The following is a 21,854-nucleotide window of genomic DNA, read 5'->3' as shown; positions in this document are numbered from 1 at the left end:
GCAGTAGCTTATAAAATTTCTCATTCATGTTGTATGTAGGTTGGGCATTAGCCATAGCTATTCTTAGCTGTGTATCTGAGCACAAACTGTGGAGTACAGAGCCAAACTATATAAGCGCTTCCTAAAGTTTTGCTCTCCACCATGAGAACAGGATGTATGTGTTAGTGATAGCTTTTTTGCAGTGAGTCCTAAAATGACAAGATAATGGAATAGAGCCCAGAAAAGCTGAAACCATCTCCTAATCCTCATGTAAAGTAAGAAATATTTGATACAAGCCACTGAGATATTTTGAGTTGTATTTGCATTAGTTTTTGCTTCTGTTAACATATTTTTTAACTATTTACAAATAGTTTCCTATGGTGCCTTGACCTATTAAAAAGGGAAATTGTCACTAGGGAGAAGTCTGTTTTTCGTAAAAGGTGGTATGGAGGACCACAGGGAGAATACTTGTTTGTAGCAAGTCTTGATGGTTAAGTTTGCTTTAATATTGTTCAAAAATCCTTGAAATAACCCCATCTCTTATGACTTTATCGTACACTTCTTTATGTTTAACAACAGCAGCAACAAAAAAAATGGCTGCACAGGATTCCACTGTGTATGTTTCTTAAGATCTGTCTCATGTATGGGTATATCCTTTCAAAAACGGTGTCTTATGTCTTGTACATGTGCAGACATAATATTAGAATACATTGCTGAAGCAGATTTGCTAGTTCAGAGAGTATTTGGATTTTTAATATCTGCTTCTTTCCATTGAGGGGATAATACTTTGGGCAAGGAATTGTTCAATATCTATTAGAGAGCCATGGAAATGCTTTCTGTATTTGACTCTGTATTCCCATCTCCATTAAACTATCAAAATATTCACATTTGTGGAAATATTGAAGAAGATTTAAATGATTTTATTTGCATGCCTTTTCTTCTATTGATTAGAAATTAATGAGGAAACCCATATGATATTTGAAAATAGCATAGCCAATGATGGTTATGTGACAAAGAAATTTCTGAAGAGATTAAAAAGTGAGTTTTTTTTTCTCTTCTAATTTTTAATAATCTCTTAAGGGTACAAGAAAGCAGTTGTCTGGTAGGCAATCAGTGGATTTGGAACTGAAATACTGGGCCAATTATTTGAGCTAACACACTGTCATTAAATAGCTTTTCCAAGCTTCAAGTTGTATTTTTTTATGGGATTGCCCTAGTTGAATGTTTTATATCCTAAAATGGTTAGCATTGATATCATTTGATTCTCTTAGAGCTTATCATCGTACCATAAATACTTCTATTTTTGTCTGCTGTACTAGGTAGCATTAGTATCATCTGATAGTAGCATTAGGCTTACTGAGTAGTTTTGATAGTTTTGACTTAGTGATGTCTGTAAATCCACTGGTGATGGGAATGCTTAATGCTAGTGAATTCACTGTTAGGTATACTTAATTGCCATATATTTTACTATTGTATGCGTAACTTGGGAGCTTTGACTTTGCAGAGTATTTCTTTGAATTCTCAAATGATCATATTTGATCTTAAGCAGTTCACTTCTGCAATTGTATTTTTCCCAATCTGTGTACTTTTTAAACATGTTATTCTTACAGTTGTGTAGAATATAGGATCCAGGTGTCTCACCCATCTTACATACTGCTCTATCCCCATAGTGAAGAATTATCTTGGCATGTAAGACCACAATAGGTATTTTTTTCAGTGAATAAAGAACATTACAAAAACCCTGAAAAACAAAGAAAAAAATCACTTTTATTACTACCTTCATGCCACTGTAATTTTTGTATTTTCTAATTTATATGAAGAGAATGTTCTTTTCCTTTTATATTTGGATAGTAAAGACATTATATTTTACTAGAACATATGTTAAATTTGTCTTTAAGTGAAAAATTATGCCTTATTGTCCTCCAAAATGCTTACTTGGTTGGGAGAGTATGGTTCTAAAAGAAAACTAATAATGATACCTAAAAATTCATTTTCCATTACTGTATTCTCTAAAACAGGGTAACTGAAGAAGACAAAAGTAAGAAAAAGGGGCAAGAAGAAAAACAACCTAAAAAGCAGCTTAAAAAGGATGAAGAGGGCCAGAAGGAAGAAGATAAGCCAAGAAAAGAGCCAGACAAAAAAGAGGGGAAGAAAGAAGTTGAATCCAAAAGAAAAAATTTACCTAAAACAGGGGTTACATCAACCTCTGATTCTGAAGAGGAAGGAGATGATCAAGAAAGTGAAAAGGTACAATGTTTATCAAATAAAATATTCTATTTTTAGCTGCTTTTATAGTCATTTTTTTTACCTAGTAAGCTTTCAGTGTCTGAAAGTATGTGATTAAAACTGAATTTTTCTACCTTTGGTAAACTTGAATCAGCTGTGTTAAAAAGCATATTTGAAACTTTATTGTACATTCTAGATATTATAATAGTACGGAAATCAAATGTTATATAATGAACTTCTAGTAACCCACCTATGTAGAAAAGTAGAAATTAAGCCAAATGGACTGTGCAGTGAAGACAGTTCTAAAAGAGGTGCATTTATACATAGGTTTTTATTATATACTACAATGAAATTCTTTTTTTTTTTTTTTTAATTTTTATTTATTTATGATAGTCACAGAGAGAGAGGCAGAGACACAGGCAGAGGGAGAAGCAGGCTCCATGCACTGGGAGCCCGATGTGGGATTTGTTCCCGGGTCTCCAGGATCACGCCCTGGGCCAAAGGCGCCAAACCGCTGCGCCACCCAGGGATCCCTACAATGAAATTCTTAGCACTCTTCAGGCCTATTTAGTGTACATTTTATCAGTGTATATTTGAATGCTACAGTTGTTTAGGAATTTGATTAAAGCTATACATCTTTTTGTTTAGAAGAACACAAGTATTGTGTATATATTTTTGTTTTTATCTAATTTATTTATTTTTTGAAGATTTTATTTATTTATTCATGAGAGACACAGAGACAGAGAGAGAGGCAGAGACAGGCAGAGGGAGAAGCAGGGCCCACGCCAGGAGCCCGACATGTGACTGGATCCCAGGTCTCCAGGATCACGCCCCGGGCTGAAGGTGGCGCTAAACCGCTGAGCCACCAGGGCTGCCCTGTTTTTTTCTAATTTAATATTTATTTTATAAGCCAGAGATTTTAAATTGGACAGCTTGAGCAATATACTTGTTAGTAAACAGGTACTGAAGTCAGAACTATAGTGTAGAGGCAAATAGCAGAGGACATCACTTAGTATAGCAGTGTAGAAAACAGATTTTATTCCCCGAGTTATCAAGGGAGAGAGCTCAGTTTAGATAGCAAAATGTACAATTCTGGAATTTTTTTTTAACTAGTAACTTAAGTATTTGTTCCTTAAGAAAACTAGTTGCTGCTTTCTCCCAGGACTGTAATCCTAGGAGCACTAGTCACTGACTCATTAAATTCATCCTAATTCTCAAAACAGAAGAGAAAAGGTGGAAGGAACTTTCAGACTCCTCATAGAAGGAATATGCTGAAAGGCCAGCATGAGAAAGAAGCAGCAGATAGAAAACGCAAGCAAGAGGAACAGATGGAAACTGAGCAGTAAGTATTTTTTTATTCTAAATTTTGATTTCCTTTTTAAGCTAGCATGAAATTTTGAAATGATAGAAATTCATTTTCCAGACCTTATGAAGCCTTTTAGAGAAGTGACTTTTACCAGGTCTTAGAAAAAAGTCTTCAGTATATGATGATGATCATGTTTCAGGCTTCATTCTTTGCTGAGTAGTAAGAGGATGAAATTCACTGAGGTAATCACTCTGTGAATTATTTTTAATTTAAACTGAAAGTGCACATAAGTTTGAACTGTGGCTTTGCTGAAAATGTTCTCACCCTCTACTATTCACTTAAGTATTACAGAAAGAGTGGTGATATGTTGGTGGAGAAAGTATGAAATATCCTTACTTGTCATACACCACTGGCAGGCCACTCCCAAAAGACTAGCAAAAATAACAAACACAGTTGGAAACCCAAGGCGGCCCTTAAAAGTAAATCTAAAGGCTGACAGGGTTTGCATTAGGTGTGCGCAATATAAATTAAGTTCAAAGCTGATTTAAGTTTTGGTATTTGGAGACAATATATACTTATCATGGGGAATTTCTTTCCTCTTTTATTCTTTCAAGTAATTTTACTAGAAGGAAAATTGCACTGGAGATGATGATTACACTTCATGTGCTTATTACATGTTTTCCTAGTTATCTTGAGACTGTCACTTCTGAATTTTCTTTGAAAAGCATTTTGTGAAGTATCTTGCATTATTCTGACTAAACTTGGTGTTTTTGTTTTTGTTTTTTTGGTTAATGGAGGTGATTTTAAAAACATGCTGTAGGTCACTATGACAAACTTAATGATAAGTAGTGAATTCTTTGAGTAATTTTGTACTTTTTCTTATAAGATACATTTGTAAGCCAAAAGTCTCTACAAATACAGCGTTTGACTATCTGCTTTCTTAGTTGCTTGGAGGATGATTATATAAGCAGTTTCATCTGCTTTAGGGGAGTAATTTAAAAACTGATCTAAAACTCAAGTGTTACTCCCTGTATTCTGTTAGACTTTGACCATTTCTGTAAATATTAAAGTTATTTTTTGTTACCTATCCTTTTCTATCCTTTCACTGAAAAGTTGTTGGACTGTTTGTTGCTTTTAACTTTATTGTGCTCCCCAAATTAAGATATAAAATTAGTATTGCTTAGTAAATCTAGCCCAACCCTTCTTCAGTATCTCAAAGTTATCTTTATGTGTTTCAGTTTCTTTTTTGAATGTCCTCCGAATGTAACTTTCTCAAATTCTAATATTTGTGTTTTCTTTCCTTCTCCTGTTATTACAAAACTTTGTACTTGGACAGTTTTGCTCTGTAAAGCATTTCAGATGCAGCTTGTGTGAAATGCATTATGCAAAATAAAGTTTATTGTATTGTATTCCCAGCCAAACAACATGTAATCTACAGTAATAAAAAATATATCTCATTTTGGGCTCAAAGCATTAATCCAGTTACTGAAAAGAGAATACAAGTGGAGCAAACAAGAGATGAAGATCTTGAGACAGACTCATTGGACTGAATTTCCCCCTCCCCCCCCTTGATGGAAGAATGTTGCAGATTCTAAATTGAGGACTTCATTAATGGCATTATTACTGTGTTATGATTGTTAAAAAAAAAATTTCCTGTAAGGTACACACTACATACCAAGGTCGGCCATCATTCCTGTTAAAAGTTTTTTACCAAGCTTAAAATGAAGCTTTGTGTTTGAAAGTTAGAAGATGGTGGTTGTACATTATTTCATTTAGAAAATATAAAAATTCATTTTGTTTTGAAGCTAGGTGTTAAACTGGAATAGCTCTTATACCCCAGAGAATGGGGCAGTTGTGCCCTTCCCTTGACATTCCTTTGTTGTTTAATTCTTTAGAATTCTTAATAACTGTTTTTTTTTAATCCTGAGAGATTAAACAGTAGACTTGTTAAGAAAACAAAAATGAAACTGTAACCAAAATTTTAAAATAAAGTTTTTTTTTAAAAAAAAACCTGATTTTTAGATATTGTTTTGTTCTTGTCTATTTCAATTGGTTTATAATAGGGCCCGAACTCAAAGCCAAGGTACTAGAAATTAAGAATTCATTTTTAAATGCTTATTTTTGTGATCTGCAGTAAAATGGTACCTTTTCTTTTGTGACATGGTATGTAAATGTCAATGACTGTTGTTTAAATTAGATATACTGGCCAAAGAACCCCATTTTATTATAATAGTATTATCTTTGAATATTCTGTTTTACTTAGAAACTTAACCCCTCCAGTTATCTACCCTTTTGGAGATGTGGGAAAAATTAGTGTGTTTTTGATGTGCTACTTTAGAAAACAGTTGTGATGCAGAACTCATGAAATGTTTATAGATGTTCTTTTCCCATTATGGTCAGTCTGTCCATTGACCCTGACATTGGGTCTTTAAATACCACTATTTTATTATTGGAAAAAAATTTCACCATGACAAGTGTAAAAATTATTTGTGATGCCACGGAAAAATTAGATTTTAGCATGTTAATTTTTACGTGTTTTTGTTGATAGTAACTAATACTAATGCTGTGGCATTCCAGAGTTCTATGAATTACAGTCAATTCCTTGTGATCTAGGCTGTTGACTTTCTATCTTTAAATATTCTTTTAACTTTTACATAAGGGATTGTGGGCATTTGGTAATCAGTCACAAAGTTCCAATGTTTTGAAATATTTGTGTTAACATTTGATAGGCAGAATAAAGATGAAGGAAAGAAGCCAGAAGTTAAGAAAGTGGAGAAGAAGCGAGGTTAGTTATTTCACTTTCTAAGATGTATAAAATAATACATGGAAAGGAAATTACACAATTTCTTGTGTATAGGTTTTAAAATCATTTTATATTCTTAAATCCTACAAAAGCATTTTTTTTCAAATCCCTAGCAGATTCTATATACATTGTATTTTAAATATAATCAGGTGCCCTGCTCACCTGCTAAGGACTCCTACTTTTTTTTATCATTGCTCATTATCTAATGGTCACATTTTTTTGTAACATTGCCAAAAACCTAGATATTTTCCCTTTTTTTTTTGACAAATCTCATTGTTTCCGATAGTTTTTCCTTTTTTTTAAAAAAACCTGTAAGGTGAAACAGTTGTAGAGGGGTTTATTAACTGGATATAAGCTACTTATTTTAGAAACCCTGTGCAGCTAGATGGTGAATTTTTTCTTCAAATGATGAATGTTGCCTTCCTAAATACTAAAAATGGCAAATAACTTCTAGTGAACTAGGCAGATTATGAAGAACATTTTTAAAAATCAAATCTTGTCATTGTTTTGCTGATTAGATTTATACAGAAATACTGGTTTTGGAAAAACTATTTACTGTGTTTCACATTTTAATTTATAGAAACATCAATGGATTCTCGACTTCAAAGGATACATGCTGAAATTAAAAATTCACTCAAAATTGATAATCTTGTAAGTCTTTAATACCTCATTTAAAACTATAGCACTGCTTTTATAGCTTCATATTTTCTCACCTGATTTTATAAGTATGTGTAAATTTAAGAGAAATGGGACTATAACTGGTCTTTTGTACTGCCTTATTTGAGATTTTAAAAATAATCTTTAGGAATAGAGCATATAGGTTTTGGTAATTAACAGTTATGAAATTACTGTTTTGTCATGAAGGATGTGAACAGATGTATTGAGGCGTTGGATGAACTTGCTTCACTTCAGGTCACAATGCAACAAGCTCAGAAACATACAGAGATGATTACAACACTGAAAAAAGTAAGTGATCTTGAGTTGTGCAGATTTTAAAAATTTCCTGATCACCATGTCGTTAAGAAGTAGTAACAGTTTAAAAATCAATGAAGAAAACAATTTTGAGTGTATATTTTGTTTTCTCAGATACGGCGATTCAAAGTTAGTCAGGTTATCATGGAAAAGTCTACAATGTTGTATAACAAGTTTAAGAATATGTTTTTGGTTGGTGAAGGAGATTCTGTGATCACACAAGTGCTGAATAAATCTCTCGCTGAACAAAGACAGCATGAGGAAGCAAATAAAACCAAAGATCAAGGGAAGAAAGGGCCAAACAAAAAGCTAGAAAAGGAACAAACAGGTATGTGGTAGTAAGTTGTTTGCTGGGACTGCTTTTAAAAAAATGGCTTTGACACATGATTTCATTAGGGTCTAAGGTATCCTAAAGCATTTAGAAAAACTAAAGCTAAGGCTGAGCGCTTCTGTTTAAATCATTATCATTAAGCTTAAATTTAGCAGTTGCTGTTCATTTTTCACTTAAATTAGGAAGAATTTCTAATTAACACAATAGTAGGTAAGAAAGGAACTTCCAGTGTCTGCATTATTCAACTTGTGTGATTACCAATACATGATCGTTGTTCTCTTTTACCCTCATCAGATTTCTCTGTGAAGCAAATTCCAGATACGCTATTTCAACCACAAATATTTTAGGATATATCTGTGATGGATTCTTAAAGTAGAACCATAGTATCATTATCAGTTCCCCCAGTTCCAGGTTACTAAAGGTTTTAGGAGCTGCTTATTATAGAAACAAGTATTTCAAAGGAGTTGGATATTTTATTCCTTATGAGGGAATGATAAAGGTCTCCTTAGAGATTTGTTAGAAATAAGATTTACAGGGATGACCTCATCGTTTACTTAGGACACAAATTCATGTTAATTACGAAAAGCACTTTTGACACTTTTTTCCTAAAATGAGGAAATATAAAAATTTACTATGATACACATTTTTGTAAGAATTGGAATGATCAGATTAAAAATCCCCTGTGTTTCTACCTGGGTGGTTCAGTCAGTTGAGGGTCCCACGGTTGATTTTGGCTCAGGTCATGATCTCCGTGTGTGAGATCCAGCCCAGTGTCTGTTTGAGATTCTCTCTTCTCTTACTCTGCCTCTGCGCCCCCTGCTTGTGCCCACTGTCTTGCTCACAATAATAAAATCTTTAGTCCCCCACCCCCACCCCACAGATCTATATATAGTAACCCTGCTACTTACTGTGCCTCAGCTACTCAAAAGATTACAGTGTAATTTTAAATAAGGTATAGAAATTATTAAAAACTTTAGGGCCATGTTTTTTTGTTTTTTTTTTCCTTTAAATTTGGGCTCTTTAGAGGACATCTTAAAAGAACTTTGAAGCTCTAACAGTTTTTCCATTGGTACCCTTTTAAAGGTTCAAAGACTCTAAATGGAGGATCTGATGCTCAAGATAGTAATCAACCACAACATAATGGAGACAGCAGTGAAGAAAGCAAAGACAACCACGAGGCCAGCAGTAAGAAAAAGTGAGGACATGTTTTAATGGGTCATATGTATTTTTAATTTTTAAATCACATTGCTGTTCCAAGGTTATTTATATAAGGATTATATTTTGATCACTCAATTCCTGAACTCAGCAAGATGAAAATCAAAAGGGCAAAAAAACCAAAAAACTTGATCATTTACAATTAACTTGCCTGTATTCAAAGGGAATAGAGCTGGATAGTAGGAATCCAGCTTAAAATAAGTTATTCTTTGAACTTCTTTCACTGACACAGCTTTAATAGTGACTTACATTCATTATTTTCTTGCATTGTGACAGGATAATACAAAAGTGAGATCTAGAATCACAAGCTATTTTGTATCATAGTCTCTAAATAACTGGTTATTGAACTGGAGTTATCCAAGTCTTGGTTTGTTCTACACATTTGAAGGACTTGGAATCTAGCATCCCTTTTAATTCTGAAATTCAGGGAAATCTTCTTTGTCTATGTCATTCCCTCTCTTTATTAAGGTTTGTAATATATTGGTATCCCAGATCTAACCTTTCCATGTTTTTTAAAGAGAATTCATTTTAAAGCTGGAAATGATGGAAGGGGCCTGGGCCATGATGCTTCCCTGAGTTATTTTGCTTGATCTGAGTATTACTTTAGGAAGAAGACACAATATGGTAAAATAAAATTTTGAACAAAAAGGGTGGCTCGGTGGCTCAGCAGTTCAGCGCCTGCCTTTGGCCCAGGGCGTGATCCAGGAGTCCCGGGATCGAGTCCCGCATCGGGCTCCCAGTGTGGAGCCTGCTTCTCCCTCTGCCTCTCTATCGTGAATAAATAAAATCTTTAAAAAAAAATTTTTGTTGAACAAAAATAAGTCAAGATTATTTTAAAAAATATTCTCATGAGCTTGAAAACGATGCACGCATTTAATGTGTTTTCCGACCCCCATGAAGAAGCCCTTGACCCAATTGACACACCTTTCTTTCTTTCCTTAGGCCATCCAGTGAAGAGAGAGAGACTGAAATATCTCTGAAGGATTCTACACTAGATAATTAGGTTGACATACCTGGAATATAAAGAACATTTGAGAAGTTTGTAATGGTTTTCATTTGAAATATTTAGACTGCTGAAAGTTTTAAATTTTTATAAGCATAGGTTTTGATGTTGAAAAACTTGTTTTGAGGGAGAAATCCCTTTCTATTTGTTTAAAAGTAATTAAGCATTATTGCTAATTGTACTTGTGCAGTATTAACAGCTACATTATTCAGTAAATGTGAGGGAAAATCCATTTAGGAAATGTTAAATTGCTTTTCCAGATGTTTGGTTGTAGCATAATTTCAATTAGTGTGTGTATGTTAATGTGTAATTGATAGTAGAAAAAAGTTACATTTTTAAAACTGCTACTTGTATAAAACCTTTCCTCTTTTCCCAAATACTGTGGGTTTTGTGCATAGTTTTTACAAACCTTGGATTTACCGGATTGTCTTTTCACTGTTTGTGGGTTTTGTAGAAGTTATGCATTTTTATGGTAGATAAAATGTTACTTCTATACAAGTACTCACTCCTTTTATCAAAAGTTAATTTTAATCTCACAGTCTACATTGTGCTACATTATCCTGCTGCTTTGTAACAATTTGTGGTCTGTATGCCTTTTTGTAATGACGACTAGATATCCAACTGACAATTCTACAAGGTACAAAACTCATGTTAACTTTTGAAGGTAATTTAGTTTTGTGGCTGGGAATTCAGTGAAGTCACATGGCTTTCCTATAGAAAGCAGAATAGGTATGTATAGGAATGAATCTGGCTTTAGGGTTCAAATCATCTAATAAGATCCTTACTGAATGATAAAAGTTTATTTTTGAGAACTGTCTCATGTTTCTGAATTTTTAAAAAAGTCACACTCATTAAGGAAGTTACTAAGTATTTTTTTAATTGGAAAAAAAATTCCATGATTCTTATGCAGTAAAATAGTAGAAATAAATACTATATAAGAAAACTAACCTATTTGAAAACATGGCTATATCAGAAGGGTTTATTATGTAGAGCTCTTCCATGTGACAGAATTGTAAGGAGTAGAAAGATAGCTTGCTCCGAGGCAGTTAGAAAAAGTAAAGTACTTTGATAGTCTGTATTCATATATAGACTAAATCAGGGTAAAACCAAGGTTAATAAAAGTTAAGGGTAACTTAACAGATAGCATTTCTAAGATATTTTGATTATTAGGTCAGTTGGTGGTTTTCAGTAGCTAAAAGACATTTCTCATGTTTTGAAACTATGAATATGGAGAAAAGGCTTAATACCAGTGTTTGCATGTGACATGCACTGTATGTTTTGACCTCTCAGATAATGGTTTCATCTATAGATGAAAAGTTGTGAATTATTTCAATAATTGGAGTTTTTGCTTTTTGAGAGGTCTTACAAATGTAACTAGGACCCACTGTTTTGAGGGAACTATTGCTATTATATCAGGTCCTTAATACAATTTAAATTTGGACAGATTTATTCTAGTTAAGCCATAAGTGTCAACATTGTAAACTTGTTTTGATTAAAGGATTTTTCTATCAAACTCTACTAGTAAATTAATTCTTTGCTATTTACAAAAGTGTTTTTGGAATCTGGATTTGCTTCCAAGGGAGTAATTTCTTGGTTAACTCGGTATAGAGACTGTCTTGTGGGGTGACAGGGTAACTAAATCTAGTAAGCTAAAAATGTTATTTTTTGTTCACCCTCCTCTTTTATTCTGTGACCCAACAGATCAATATAATTTTACTGAGAAACCACAGGAATATTCAACGTCAAGAGATACAGAGAATGGCACTCTGATACTTTTATGTGTTTGTTTGAGCTGGCCTTGTCTCTAAACAGTTGATTTATATAGTGTGAAAATATAATTGGCCTTCTATTTTTCTGTTGGTCATAAGCTGATTCACAGGTAATTACCACTCTCAGAACTCCTATAAAGTCATAAACACTTTAAAGTGAGCAAATCTTTAAATTGTGTGTGTATGGTCAAAACTCCACTGAACAAGTCACTAAGGTAACTTAGCAAAAGAGAAGAAAAAAAAATTTTGGCATGTGTAAACTATCTATTTTGTGCTTTTGTTAAACCACTAGATAACATTTGAAAGAGTAAGTTATGCATGACCCCGCAGAATGAATTGTGAAAAGCTTTCTTAGCTGCTTTGGAGACATTTCAGCGGTATCCTCTGAACTGGAGAAACAGTGTATAAACAACTTGACTATCTTAAACCTGCTGTTATGTCCTGTAGTTTCAAATAGGATGATATTTTACCCAGTTTTTGTGGAGACATTGATTATAGTGTACCAACACACACACTTACCTGGTTGAAGAGGTCTGGTCAAGATGAGGTTTGCCAACTAATCCTATATAAGAGCAAAGGCTTTTACAGGGCTCTGTGAGGGCTTCACTAACACCTTATTTTGTCCCATTGGTCAGAGAAAGGATGATCTATTGGAAATAGCAAACCCATAATTACAAACCTTAGGAAATGAAGCTGCTATATAGGTAGAAACGTTTTCATATTTGTGCTGTGTAATTCTCCAATCTTGGAGATAATAAAGACATTACGATTTGAGTAGGGGAAAAAAGGTAAAAATTACCCTTACAGGATACCAAAAGCTGAGAAAGATATTTAAAGAAACAGGTACTGCTTTTCTAAATAGTGATTTTTGTGCATGTTCATCCGTTACTATACCAAAATCTCCTTTCTCTAACTGTAAGTTGATTATCATATTAGCTGATAAATTGATTACCATATTTTCATATTTGCTTTTCTTCATTACATAAGTCCTGTTTAGTATTGAATTTTACAGCCATAAAATCCCTAAATCACTACATTGGCAAATTCTGGGCATAATCAGGTTAGCCTTTCTTCCTCTAGATTTCACAAGGGGAAATGAAAATACAAAGATCTTTGAGCCTTTTAATTTTGGTGGAAAAACTACCCTTAAGAATTAGAATAAGATTAATAAATGATAAAATAAGAATTTCACTAGCAGTAATGTTTTAATTGACAGTCTCTGTCCACTAAAATGACTGCACATGGACTAATGTTTCTGTTAGGACAGTGCACATTTTGGAATTTGCAGTTTTGAGAATCTGAAATGGGAATGAATACAAGTAAACACCTGAAACCAACAGAACACTACATGGTAACTAGCTAGAACTTGGAGAGGAAAAAAATCAACAGACCTTGGATATTAATGCAAGAACTACAAGGAATGCAGTTTAAAAATAAAGGAAGCAGGGGCACCTGGGTGGTTCAGTCAGTGGAGGGATTTCTTGATTTCAGCTCGGGTCAAGATCCTCCACGTCATGGGACTGAACTCTGCCTGGGATTCTCTCTCCCCCTCTGGCCCTCTCCTTGCTCGCTCTCATACACTAAATCTTTTAAAAAGATGAAGCAGAAATTCATTTTTTCCCTGTGGAACTAGCAGGAATTGGGCGAATATGGTTTTCTAGCTGAATTTTTAATCTGTTCAATTTACCATCGTTGGAAACACGAAAGTAAAAATTTAGTAGCATAAGCCAGCCACGGGAGGCACCTCTTCTTATACTGCTCCTCTGGTGTATTTACTGAATCAGTGAGTAAGACCATCAGTACACATACCAGAAACAGGTGCTTGTCTTCTGCACACCAATCAACTTAATTGGACATGTATTTAAGTCCATTAAACATTTCACTGCCAATATTTTAAATATACATTCTTAAAGGCTTCATCAGTTTTTGATTAGTATGGTAAATGTTCTTAGCCATCCAGGGAATGTGGTACTCAGTTGAATTTAAATAAATAACCTAGGAAAGAGAAAGTGGAATTTAAATAATGATACATTTAAAAAAAACTATTTTACAGCATTCTTAACAATCTTTTCAAAACTACCCACCAAAAAAGATTTTGGGAAAACATTTCAATATAGATAGATACAATTTTTCTGTGATGATCTAGGCCTTGGAATTCATCTTTGGCCTTTTGTCTAGAATGAGAGAAGTGAATAAATAGGGTTGTCAGAGAGGGCCAAAAAAGAAGAAAGAAAAGAGGGCCAAAAAAGAAGAGCTGGGCCAAAAAACCCTGGTTTTTACATAAATAATTCTGGGTATTACTGCACAAATATGAGTGAACCAGAGCTGGCAATCCATAGGATCTTGACTTCTCATGTCCCAGTGGTCACATTATATAAAATCTACCATTTTAAGATTTTATTCTTAAGTCATCTCTACACCCAATGTGGGGCCTAAAACCCCCAGATCAAGAGTTGCATGCTCTACCGACTGAACCAGCCAAAAGCCTCAAAATCTGTTTTCCTAATCATAATAATAAACTGAAAAAGTTCTCATAAAGAATCTTCAACTGAAATGTTACTTTCGGGATCCCTGGGTAGCTCAGCAGTTTAGCCCCTGCCTTTGGCCCAGGAGTCCTGGGATCGAGTCCCGCATTAGGTTCCCTGCATGGGGCCTGCTTCTCCCTCTGCCTCTCTCTCTAGATGTTTCTCGTGAATAAATAAAATCTTTTAAAAAAGATGTTATTTTGTGAAGGTATGAATATATGCTCAAGATCTTTTTACGTTCATTATTCATACAGTGAGTCCCATTAAAATGATTAGCGTGCCTGCTAGCTTCTACCAAAACCAAAACCTAGTATTACAAAAGAGCCCTCAGTGGGATCAGATTACACAATAGCTATTCTTAATACCGTATTTGTTAAATCTACTTTTATTCTTCTCATTTTTATCACAGATATTTGAAGGATCTTTACCTTGGAAGTTTGATGGTACAAAGGTATAGCTCTCACATTCTTCAAAGAATTTTCAAAACACTTCCACCATTTGATGTATCATTAACTGAATTTTTCTAGTTACAGATTAGCAAAAAGTACCCTGGACACAGAATGAATAGGCAAGCCACAGCATGGCCAAAAATCAGAATACCTGAATCTGACAGGATTTATATTCAAAATATATAAAGCACTCCTACAACTTAGTAAATAAACACAATAATGGGCAAATACACTAAAAACCAAGTTTTGGAATAAATACTAAAAGAATTCTAAACAAACGTTATAAAAAAACCTGTGATTTATAAATAAAACAAAGCAAAACCTGTGATTTACACTTTTGCAGGTGTATGAGTAGCTAGCCGATTGTTTCAGGTGATTTATGTTACTCAGTGGCATGTTCAAGAAAGAAAGTAACCATCCAAGGGGACAGGTACTTCACAAGGTACATTTTTTGTTATTAATTAAAGGTTCCAGGATCAACATAAGGATAAGCAAGGAATTCTCCTAGTTTGTTGCCTTCTGAATCATAGTGGAGCATCCGAAAGCAAACATCACAAAAGAAACATGGGTCCTCTGGTGCAAAACTGTCATTGTTCGTCACCCATCTGTAATTAAAAAAATAAAGTACATCTTTACAGCCAACTTTCTCATGCTTTAACATGTTATGACCTGCAGTAATGTGTAAACATCCCCAACCATTGCTTTATTGTCCTAATACACTGTAATCCTTTATAAAGCTCTGTAGGTGTATAGAAACAGTCCTATCACTACCAATACTCTACAAGGCAAAGGGACAACTAACAGAAATCCTGCAGCATGCTGTTTCTCTGAAAGACTAAAGGTAAGTAGAGAAAAATACAAATCCATACGTGAAAAGCATCCTACACATACCCTTACCTATCCTCCAAATAACTGTTAAAATGTAATAGGCCATCTTGAAAAACTGTTACATACTAGATACTGTAGACCTGATGAACTTTTTTGTGTAACTTATCTTTTTAATTGGTAAATTAGTCCTGGCCAATTTGAAAACTCCAGGTGTTTTATCTGAAATTCAGGATAAAATGTTACAGAGTGTCTACAAATGGGAATATGGGCAACATTGAACAATACTTTGTTTTTTGTTCTGAGATGTTAGGTCATGGTAAAATGAAAGACTTTTTCAGTCTATTTGAATCTGCATCTCATTGTATATTTTAACATTGCCTGATTTCCAGTTTGATAACGGATTTAACATGTTTTCTTACTAGTCATTTAGAAAAGCCTTATTGGGAAGGGAAGGGAGGGGAGGGGAGAACCTCTCAAAAATCTGATACACAATCATTCTTCTTTCTTCTGAATTTTTTTATTCTGATCCAGTTACACAAACTAAACGTGAAGTATCACATTAAGTAAAAATTTCATGAAACCATATTTTGACCTCATTGTATATATGAGATGCTGTTATTTTTTCATGAAGAAGCTGTGAATGAGGCTGATTTTGGAAACTGCAGACAAAAGGCAACATGGCTCCCTGATGTGACACTGAGTGTTGATTCATCCAAAATCTGACCCAGCTCTGGTTTTTTACTATACAGAACTCATTTCCTGCTTAAAAGTAACCTACCAATTTGTGGCACTTACCTACTAGAAAAACTATTTCTATTATATTCCCAAAGACTAAGTCCTCATTCCAATTCAAAATAAGAAACACTGAAATACGAAGAATTCAAAGTACTTGACTATTGAAAACCAGTAATTCTCAAAGAAATAGGTATTACTTACCTGGCTGTGTACATTTTACAAACAAAACATTTTCTGGTCCATAGCCAATGCTTCTTGATAAGAAGGGGATAAAGTGTCCTATCCAAGCAGTCATCACGATGTGCAAGCCTTTTGTACATGAGAAGTAAACCAAGGCATTAAAAGACAAATTGTTGTGATCTATAAAGAATTAAATATATCTGTACCTCAACATTAGGAACACAGTAGGCATATTCTTCAATTTTTTTAAATAAGAGATTTAGGTATAAAATCACTTGCTACACTAGGTCTGACCAAATTGTGTTCCACAGAAACACTCTCCTAAAGATCATTTGGAATTAATGTTTTCTTTCCCATGAAACTTCCCAAAGTGTTTTATGGTAATATGCTCTGTGACTCTCTAAGAGGAAGATTAGTGTGCAGCAGATCTTGTATGTATTCCATCAGAAAGCCCTTGCTTTACTCAACACTTTATATCTTTTGATGAAACACAGTTTGAGCGAGCAACTATTTAATCTATTTGGTTATGTGTTACATTGTTCTTTATTAAAATCTAAATCAGACTCCTGGTATAATGTGAACTGACAGGACTTTAGTTTTGGGTGTCAATTAGTAAATTGTAAATGAAAGTCAGTCTCTACCACTAATCAACTGGGTTTGAGTAAACCCCTTAACCATGCTGGACCTCAGATTCTTCATCCAAAAAATGAAGGAACTGCACAAGAGTATTCTAAAGGTCTCTATTTTAAAATTTGATTTTTTTAAAGGGTAGCAATATATCAACTTCACATCAGAAAATGATTAATAAGCTTGTAACAGTTTACCAACTATTAGACTATGGAATGGCACTGAATGATTAAATTCACCTATAAAATAAAAAATGATTTGTAGCCTAGGGGCGCCTGGGTGGCTTTGTTGGTTAAGTGTCTGTCTGCCTTTGGCTCAGGTCATGATCTTGGGGTCCTGGGATCAGTCTCCAAATCAGGATCCCCAGCTTAGTAAGGAGTGCTTCTCCCTCTACCTCTGCAGTTACCCAATGCTTGTGTGCATGCTCTCTCTCAAAATCTTAAAAAAAAAAAAAAAAAAAAAAGACTTGTAGTCTAAATTACTTTTGGATCCCTGGGTGACTCAGTGGTTTGGCGCCTGCCTTTGGCTCAGGGCATGATCCTGGGGTCCTGGGATTGAGTCCCTGCTTCTCCCTCTGCCTGTGTCTCTGCCTCTCTCTCTCTATCATGAATAAATAAATAAATCTTTAAAAAAATAAAAATAAAATAAATAAAAATTCCTTAAAGGCCACCTGCCTGGCTCACTCCTTGGAGCATGCAACCCTTAGTCTCAGGGTTGTCGGTTCAATCCCTACACCTAGTGTGGGGCCTGCTTAAAAATAAAATCTTAAAAAAAAAAAAGTGAAATTTAATCTTTCAAAAAACTAAAAATAATTCCTTAGGAACACTCCATGCTGCAAATGTTTACTAAGTGTGGCTTGTTCTTCCACGTTGCCTTTAAGAATGACAAGGCCATACAGTAAGAAATGTTAAACTAAAATCAGAGAAAAGTGGATGGTCTTCTATCTTATCCTAATTCTTAGGCACATTCCCCTTCATTTGAGTGAAAGAACACACAGAATAGCTTAATATAAAACTTAAAATTATATATATACATTTCTTTGATAGTGTGTTAATCCTATAAAACGAGTTTATGAGCTCTCGGGCCAATGTTTTGCATACTTTTTCTTTTAAATTTAGCTCCTCAACATCCCTCTACAGAACAAAATAACCTTGGTTAAATCGATGTTTAATGTTTACATTATGCCAAATTACTACTACTCACCCCTAAACTCCACAAACGACTACAGGTTCCTTTTATCGTGTGACACGTGGCTAGAAGCTACCGGCTCTCAGGTTTGCATCTGCTTAGGTGTCCTGTACCTGCGGCTAATCGGGTTCTGTACTTTCTGACAGACTGAACGGTGCTCTCCTTGTGTGTCTGCATGGGAGGCGGAGCGGTGCCAGACACCCTTCCTGAGTTTCTCCACTGGGCTCAGGCCCAAGCTATCCTCTAAGTGGGCTGGATGGCCATCATGCTGGGAGAGAAGTCTCAGCATTCCACAGCTCTCTTTAGGTCTTATCTGTTCTGCTTTGCATTCATGTCTTTCAAAGTTTACTCTGTGTCAAGTACTTCCTCTGGGAGTCTCCTGAGCATGAGTGCATGCGAAGTCAATTTTTGGAGACTGGTCACTAAGATCCAAGAGAGGTGGAATGGCAGGGGCTTCCTGAAGGCACCCATTCCTATTACTGATAAGATAAAAAGCCTGCATCTGGGACTGCTCCACACAAAGACTCCCATAAAAATGGTCTTTCAGAATGAAAGCAGGGATGGAGCAGGGTTCATTCTTGCATACTGATCCTTCTCAAAGTGACATTTCTTAAATAAGGAAATGAACAGCCTTATACATGAGAGAGACACAAGCTATACAAAATTATTGTAACACAATCTCATTTTAAACTACTTTAATCCTTCCCAGTTTTTTATACTTTATGTAAGCCTTAAGACCTCATATTTGTCAAATATTAGAATTTCTCTTCTCTTCCCCCAGTTCCCTTCAATCTCCATAAAATTCTGGCAAAGAGACAAGAAACCCAGATATATAGTTGCAAATTTGCTAAGGAAAGGGGCTACAGGATATACAAAATGATCTACAGAGTGGATGGCGGGGTGTCTGGGTGGCTCGGTTAAGTGGGTTAAGTGTCTGCCTTTGGCTCAGGTCACGATCCCAAGTCCTGGGATCAAATTCCATATCGGGCTCCCTGCTCAGCAGGGAGCTTGTTTCTCCCTCTTCCTCCCCACCCTCACTTGTGTTTTCTCTTCCTCCTTCTCTCAAATGAATAAATCTTAGAAAACAACCCAAAAGTGAATGGCTGCTGCCTGCCTAATACACAAATGGAAATGCTTATCTACAGATTTTTCACCCTCTATTAAAGTATTTCTAGGGATCCCTGGGTGGCGCAGCGGTTTCGCGCCTGCCTTTGGCCCAGGGCGCGATCCTGGAGACCCGGGATCGAATCCCACGTCGGGCTCCCGGTGCATGGAGCCTGCTTCTCCTGCCTATGTCTCTGCCTCTCTCTCTCTCTCTCTCTCTCTCTCTGTGTGACTATCATAAATAAATAAAAATTTAAAAAAAAATAAATAAATAAAGTATTTCTATATAGTATATCTACTCCTCAAAATAGAGAATGCGGGCAGCCCCGGTGGCTCAGTGGTTTGGCGCCGCCTTCGGCCCAGGGCGTTGTCCTGGAGTCCTGGGATCGAGTCCCACGTCGGGCTCCCTGCATGCAGCCTGCTTCTCCCTCTGCCTCTCTCTCTCTGTCTCTCATGAATAAATGGATAAAATCTTAAAAAAAAAAAAAAAATAGAGAATGCAAATGGATAGAAAATTGGTCATTCCGTGGAAAGCAAACAATTTTGCTGCTCCTAAGCCAAGCTGCAGTGATGACTTTTTTTTTAGAAGATTTTATTTATTTATTCATGAGAGACACAGAGCAAGAAGCAGAGACATAGAAGGAGGGATAAGCAAGCTCCTGCAGGGAGCCCGATATGGGACTTGATCCCAGGACCCTGGATCACCACCTGAGCCAAAGTCAGGCAGACAATCACTAAGTTACCCAGGCATTCCTACAATGATGATTTTTATTCCTCTTATTAAAAACAAACACAAACAGCCTGTGCTCTCCTACTGTAAAATAAAAAGAACAAATAACGTTGTTCTGAGTGCTGCCACTTACCTTATGTCAGTAATGACAACAACATGTTCACAGTCTCCCTGGTGACAATATAAGTAAGGAAAACCCAGTTTAATATACAGGTCATTGAAGGTGAAATCTTCCATTTTAGCAGTCTGAAATTTTCCATAGCCTCTATCATGGGACTCTGACCACTCAATGATAGTTCTGAAAGGGGGGAAAAAGATGATACTTCATTATGCCACAAAAAAAACCTAAAAATATGACAGAAAATGGTTTGTGACTACAATTATTTCATGAGGCCTGACTCAAACTGGACAGTTACCACCTTGAGGTGAAAATCTCAGTGAATTTGTTTTTATCCAGTAGAGCAACGGTTCTCAAAGTGTGGTTCCTGAATTGTGATAAAATATCATTTGCCCTTTTCAACTACTATTCTCTCATAAATGACCAGTATTCTAGAGGTTACATGATGTGTTTTATCACATCAGACTGAACGGAAAATGTGGAACAATGCCACTGGTCTCATTTTGTTTTGGAAAAGTTACTTTCCCTCCAAATTATTAAAGTTAACATGTAATGGGATTAAATTGGTTAAAATTGAAAATATTTCTCAGTTTCAACTTCTAATATGGTAAATACTAATAGCTATAAGCCCACATAATCAAAGTTCTTTATAGTCCTCAATTATAGTATAAAGGAATGCTGAAACCAGCAAGTATGAGAATTGCTACATTAGAATACAGATACAAATAACTATAATTAAAGAGAATATATATAAACACTCAGAAACAATATACATATATACCCTAGTTGCTAGGACACTGACAGTAAAAGTATGGTCTAATTAACATGATTATGAGCTATGGATTTTTCATGTTATATACTTAACCATGTATTTACATATCCATCTAGGGCAAACAACAGTATACACTGGACAAGCAGAAAAAAACACTGAAAGAATAATTTATTGCTATCACCCAAATAGGAGAAACTAATATAGATTTTAAGTGGGATTTAAAGTTTTTTAGATATATCTATGGCTCAATACAAGATTTGCTATGATTTCTTTTTTTTTTTTTTTTAAAGTAGGCTCCATGCCCAACATGGGGCTCAAACTCACAATCCCAAGATCAAGAGTTGCTACTGACTGAGCTAGCCAAGTGCCCCCAAATTTGCTGTAATTTCTAAGACAGCAGATAGCACAAAGATTTCGAAATGTCTGTGTAGATCTTTGGCAGGAAAATTTTCTTCTTGGAGTAAAAATTTTGATTAATTTACTAGTACCTAGGCTAACCAGATGAAATACCTGAATATACTTTAAAAACTGAGAGAGATCTTTAACCGCAAGACAAAACAGCCTAACAAAACAATTCGTTGGCAAAGACCCTTAGCAGACCAGTAACAGGATTTGTGGAGATCTTGCTATTTTAAAAACTAGAAACAGGAAAGACTCAGAAGATTTTTGAAAACTGTACCTGCTCAAATCTCTGCACTCAGGGTATCTTTTATCATTGTAAAATGTCCCTTCAAAATAAAAGAAGGCTGATTTGTACAGGTCCTACAAGGAAATAGATGGCATTGAATAAAGTCCTCTATTCACAATTATGAAATTGCTGCCAATTCAAAATTTGTAAGTCATAAAACCACACTTACATGCTTTATAGTAACTTCATGCAACTTCACAGAATATGCTTAGCTCATTATTTTATTTATTTATTTTTTTAGCTCATTAATTTAATTAATGGGAACCTCCTATGTGACAAGTACTATGCTATTTACCAGGGATGAGA

The 21,854-nt window shown here is 35.1% G+C and overlaps 2 protein-coding genes across 9 annotated transcripts in view; one reads left to right on the top strand and one right to left on the bottom strand.

Annotated features, from left to right (window-relative positions):
• PSIP1 (PC4 and SRSF1 interacting protein 1) overlaps positions 1–11,684 on the top strand; it is a 43,479-nt gene extending 31,795 nt beyond the window's left edge. The window contains exons 9-17 of one of the 5 annotated variants that reach the window (XM_072841415.1): positions 1,998–2,226; positions 3,429–3,547; positions 6,241–6,296; positions 6,895–6,965; positions 7,179–7,280; positions 7,401–7,614; positions 8,701–8,812; positions 9,775–9,870; positions 11,537–11,684. In XM_072841415.1, coding sequence (XP_072697516.1) covers positions 1,998–2,226; positions 3,429–3,547; positions 6,241–6,296; positions 6,895–6,965; positions 7,179–7,280; positions 7,401–7,614; positions 8,701–8,812; positions 9,775–9,835 — 964 coding nt within the window. In that variant the 3' untranslated portion in view covers positions 9,836–9,870; positions 11,537–11,684. Of the gene's footprint in view, positions 1–1,997; positions 2,227–3,428; positions 3,548–4,847; positions 6,297–6,894; positions 6,966–7,178; positions 7,281–7,400; positions 7,615–8,700; positions 8,813–9,774; positions 11,349–11,536 lie in introns of those variants that run through there. The other 4 variants (XM_072841414.1, XM_072841416.1, XM_072841417.1 and 1 more) reach the window with 4 other exon arrangements.
• SNAPC3 (small nuclear RNA activating complex polypeptide 3) overlaps positions 10,246–21,854 on the bottom strand; it is a 43,001-nt gene continuing 31,392 nt past the window's right edge. The window contains exons 6-12 of one of the 4 annotated variants that reach the window (XR_012037994.1): positions 21,540–21,622; positions 20,104–20,268; positions 16,343–16,450; positions 14,558–15,183; positions 13,689–13,778; positions 13,414–13,599; positions 10,246–12,251 (exon numbers count right to left, since the gene is read on the bottom strand). Coding sequence is in view for 1 of the 4 variants with exons in the window: in XM_072841413.1 (XP_072697514.1) it covers positions 15,036–15,183; positions 16,343–16,450; positions 20,104–20,268; positions 21,540–21,622 (504 nt within the window). In the remaining 3 variants the exon portion in view is untranslated. Of the gene's footprint in view, positions 12,252–13,413; positions 13,779–14,498; positions 15,184–16,342; positions 16,451–20,103; positions 20,269–21,539; positions 21,623–21,854 lie in introns of those variants that run through there. The other 3 variants (XR_012037993.1, XR_012037995.1, XM_072841413.1) reach the window with 3 other exon arrangements.

The sequence above is a fragment of the Canis lupus genome, chromosome 10 (genome assembly GCF_048164855.1).
Source record: "Canis lupus baileyi chromosome 10, mCanLup2.hap1, whole genome shotgun sequence".
Taxonomy (NCBI): domain Eukaryota; kingdom Metazoa; phylum Chordata; class Mammalia; order Carnivora; family Canidae; genus Canis; species Canis lupus.
Note: the sequence above shows the minus strand (reverse complement) of the source record. Positions and strands in the feature narration are given on the sequence as shown.